We start from the raw sequence: 4,762 nt of genomic DNA, 5'->3' as shown, positions 1-4,762 counted from the left end.
ACTCCTGGTCAGGTGAAACTCTACGGTCGGGTATGCTACAGGAATGATTTAATGGTAAAATTTAATTAGTTTTTTAATCTTGTATACAATTTTCAAGCCTTAAGTAATTTAATTGAAAAATTTATGAATTTTTGACTGAAACAATCTAATGGATTTTCTTAAATATTATTGTTTTATTAAAATCTTCTATTTAAATGATTGTATTTATATTAATATGATATATAAATTAATATGCAATTACACTTTTAAAATAGGTATAAAATTTATCACTAATTAATAATAATTAATATCACTTATACTTATTTTATTACTATTAATACGCAAATACTACTTTATATATATTTATTTAAATAGATTAAAATTTTACATTTCTAATGCTATTAGCTGCTAGCATGATGTGATAATCATGCAGCCAAACTATAGGAATTTTATGATTCGTATCTTCTTTGAATAAACTTTTTAATGAGTTGATTGTTTTGGATGCAAATTCTTCATTAACAGTGCAATATGACTAAAAACAACCAAAATATAAATTTATTATCTTATAAAAACTTGTAAGTTATAAAATTTCATTACTTTCCATGAATCTGCAGAAAATTGTGCTTTATCAGGCATCGAATGAAATAACGGCCATAATGTCCCATTGCAACAACCATTATAATAACTATCAAACGTTTGAGAATCAAAATTAACTGGTATAACCTAAATATAATATTATAAATTGTTTAAGTAAATATAGCTGTATATTTTTTTTATAAAATTTAATAAATAACTAACTTTGTCAGAACGTAATCCAGCAGTGGGTGTGATATCAATAGGATCTGATTCGGGTATTTTTTCACCTTTCTTTAAGTGAACACCTGTCCATCCAATCCATAATCCATTTCCTTTAATTACAACAGGTGCTACAGCAGTGACTAAGCCACCAGCACTAAAACAAAAATGTATGATAAAAAAATAAAAATTGGTATTTATCCGTGTAAGAGTCAAAAGACTTATTTAGAATTTTAAAACATAACATTTATATACTTAATTAGTAAATGGTTTGTTTTAATTTACTATATGATGTATGGAAAATGTGATTTCATAACCGCAGTCGCTTACAACTATTTAATATTCAATTTTCACTAATATATTGATGGATATTATACAAATTTTAAACGCGTATTTTATACATGAATATTTAATATTAAAAGATGGTGATGATGGTACTAAAAAATATGTTCAAAGTATAAAATATCTAAACAAAATACTTCATTTACCAATCGATTATGCTCATATAATATGTATAAATACAACAAAAAATACTATCACTGACAGTTTTATCAAAAGTTCAAGTGGATAACATATTAATGTAACAAGATTTAATTCCAAGTACTCTCCTCAACTGTGTATTTCTCATTTTATCATTATTATTATATTTAAGTATACATTTCTGGAAATAATGTTCAACATGAAAATGTTTAGTGAGATTGATCAATGCATCGGCATTATTTTTTTTTTTTTTTTGCTTTATGGATACTATAATTATTTATAGTATTAAGGCGGGATCCCACGGCGCGTGGCGCGGCGCCTTTGACTCGGGTACCAAAAACCGACAATTTTCGGATAGACACGAGCCGCGCCGAGCAACACCGATCCCACGGCTCGTGAACAGTACCGGGCAATACCAAGCCACGCGCCGTGGGAACCCGGCTTTATATTACTATAAATACATATTATTGAATATATATATATATGTGTATATGTAGGTATATAATTATGTACTTAGTATTTAACTCGAATGACGGACAGTGTTACGCAAAGATAACTAAAAATTTATCTAGATAAAGATAAAAGATAAAACACTATTTTTCTGGATAAAATAAAGAATAATTTTATTTTTATTTTATTAATTAATTTACACTTATTTTTCATAAATTTATACTTAAAAAATTAAATTAAATTAAAATTAACTTAACTTTGGTCTAATAGGTACCTCCAATATAAATAATGAATAAAAAATATTTATATTATGTACAGTTTTGTATTGAAAATAAGTAATAAATAATATTTAGTATTTAGTTTAAAAAAATAAATATATCCTTTGTAGGTATATTAAGTTTTATAAAACAATTCATCACAATTTATGTAATACTTAATATGAAGTAATATTCATGGTTAAAATATTAATGTTTAAATTTAAATTTAACCATTATCTGTATGCGTTAATTATCTTTCTTTGAAATCAAATACTGTAAGAGTCATTAAAAAGTTTAAATTAAATAGTTTTTATTAAATATGTAAACAATTCTTAAAAACAATACTTATAGGCACAATTTAAGTATAACCAAATATATATTGCAGTAACACAACTTTTAAAATAATTATAATAAATTATAAATGAAATTAATTTATAATATTAATAAAATGTTCGTTATACATCGGGTAAAAACAATATTACGTAGAAGACGATTTTCGAATGTGCAAATTCGATGAGCCAAATTGTGCGCAACGTTGTCAAGCGTAACAACAGGTGGTGGAATGTACGCATGAAAACAAGCAAAGACCGCAGTCGCGGTGTAGAGCACTAATTATTTAAAGGTAAAAAGAAGCATGCAACAAAGGTGTACAGTACCGCAAGTCGATAACCTCTTGTTTAACCTGTAATTGTACGACTATCCTTCTGTCGACTCTATATAACCTAAGTCTGCGAACCAATTGATTTGAAAATTACACGAATTTATCAGTTAACTATGTAGATGGGATGTTTAAAATGTCAAGTTAATATGAGTACCATAATTTGAGAAACGTACAAAAGTATTAGAACGGTAATTGTTCGAATAGCAATTATTTTTAAAATGTCGGTTTCATTATCTGTTCGCCGCGCCGGATGGTGACCTTAACGTTGAACGTCGTGTTACATCTCGTACGGACTCGTAGTTGTTATCGCTATTTAAACAGTACGTGGTAGTAGGAGTATTGGAAAATTATATTAACTCTTTAGAACTCTACTCGGTAGCCATACGCGATGAATTATTATCTTATTATCTTATTATCTTATTTATTATCTTTTTACATTTTGTGTGATTCATTATACAAGTATAATTCGTCATAATAATAAATGGTATAAATGTATAATTATACCAAGTTTTATTATGAGCGATGGCCACTTGAGTCTGAAAATGTTTACATTGTTGTTTCATAGCAAAATGCTTAAATCCTTGTAAAAATAAAATAAAAACCCATGTACATTGACATAATAAAAATTCATAAGCCAGTTCCAAGAAATTCTGACCACATAGTTTTTCACTAAATAAAAATAAAAATGAAGGTCAAATATTGTCAGAATACGAATAAAATTAATGAATGACGTCTTAACAAAAACACTGTCAACTGCGTGTAAAAGCATCGTCGAGGAAAAAAAAGTCACTCAAGTTAGAGGAGTTGTGATGTCTAAAATGAGAGTTGAGTGATTTCATAAATTCGTTAAAATCCATAAAATAATTTATAATTGTGTTTGTTTAATAAAAATAGTTTAACTTGGCTCGATGATTTTTATTATTCACAAACTCATTGTATATATTGAACTACATAGATATACTGTTTAAATACAGTAGAACCTCATTAATCCGGACCTCATTAGTCCGGACTTCGCTTAATCCGGACAACCGTTTATAATACGTAAATAAGAAATTACGCTAGTTTTCCCCGTAGATTAAAATAAACATGAAGACGAGTTCTACAAATTTCCCATAAATGCGGGTTATTGCGATAACATATTTATCAATACCAATTGTCATTAAAGTTATCTAATTACATATAATCCATTTATATATATGTATACGTATATGTTCGTACAAGTATATGTACGTATAAGTTTATAATTTACGATTTTTGGTTATTTTGTTTAATCCGGACTTTCATTAATTCGGACAACCTAGAGCCCCAATTAGTCCGGATTAATGAGGTTCTACTGTATAAACATAAAGAAAATTTTTATTTTATTCAGCCGCCAAGCCGAGTTACATTATTTAAATAAACACATTTCTTAAAACGCAATAATTATATGCATCGATACTAATGAACTAACGAGACCACTCTTTGACATCACCAATGTGCTCGCTCAGACGATTCGTTATTTATTTATTTATTTTCAACCCGCCGACGTTTTTATACGGCAGTCGATGGAGTGTTATTCGTTGTCGTCGGACGCGCTCGACGGTGCGCGGCGCACGCACTGCGCACCGTCGGTCGTTATTCCCCGGCGACGGTACTTCCCCGTTCGAGAAACCCGTTTTACCTGGCCTTTCTCTCCCAAATCGGCGACTGTCCCTTTTTCTTCAGCACGAACGGTAGCCGGTTGGACACCACGATGAGCTGACCATACGCGGGTTCCTCGCCGTCACCATTCATCGTCCCGTTTGCGTCGCGTGATGCGGTGAACATTGTTGTCTGACCGGTGCTAGAGAAAACGTTGAAACGCTACAGATGTCCCGTCGTCGAAGAACGAGGAAAATGCGTACTGATCCGTGGGCTGCGCTCTGGAGACTGAAAACATGATGACGGCCGTTCGCGCCCGCGCCCCTCGCGCACCGATCACGACTCGCCGTTCTTATCGGTCGCCCCGGCAACCCGTCCCACCATCGGTCTCGGGTCGGAGCCGTTCACGTGCGTGTGCATGCGCGTACGCGCAACAGCAGGTGCGGACGATGGGGTAGGAAAAATACCAGCGGTGGACGTTGCCGGGGGTGAACACGACAGTGTCTGTCAAACTGTTCGA

General features: G+C 31.6%; 1 protein-coding gene across 1 annotated transcript; it reads right to left on the bottom strand.

The window, feature by feature from the left end:
- Positions 1 to 325: 325 nt before the first annotated feature.
- On the bottom strand, positions 326 to 4,519 carry LOC112687549 (alpha,alpha-trehalose-phosphate synthase [UDP-forming] A-like). Its single transcript, XM_025560290.1, has 4 exons — positions 4,283 to 4,519; positions 778 to 931; positions 577 to 702; positions 326 to 511 (listed from the first exon to the last, which is right to left on the bottom strand). Exons 1-4 carry the CDS (start codon positions 4,426 to 4,428, stop codon positions 356 to 358), a joined length of 582 nt encoding a protein of 193 aa, XP_025416075.1. The 5' UTR covers positions 4,429 to 4,519; the 3' UTR covers positions 326 to 355.
- Positions 4,520 to 4,762: the final 243 nt, after the last annotated feature.

Source organism: Sipha flava, unplaced genomic scaffold (assembly GCF_003268045.1).
Source record: "Sipha flava isolate LNK unplaced genomic scaffold, YSA_version1 359_pilon_pilon, whole genome shotgun sequence".
In the NCBI taxonomy this organism is placed as follows: domain Eukaryota; kingdom Metazoa; phylum Arthropoda; class Insecta; order Hemiptera; family Aphididae; genus Sipha; species Sipha flava.
The sequence above is the reverse complement of the archived record's forward strand: the minus strand, read 5'-3'. Positions and strand labels throughout refer to the sequence as shown.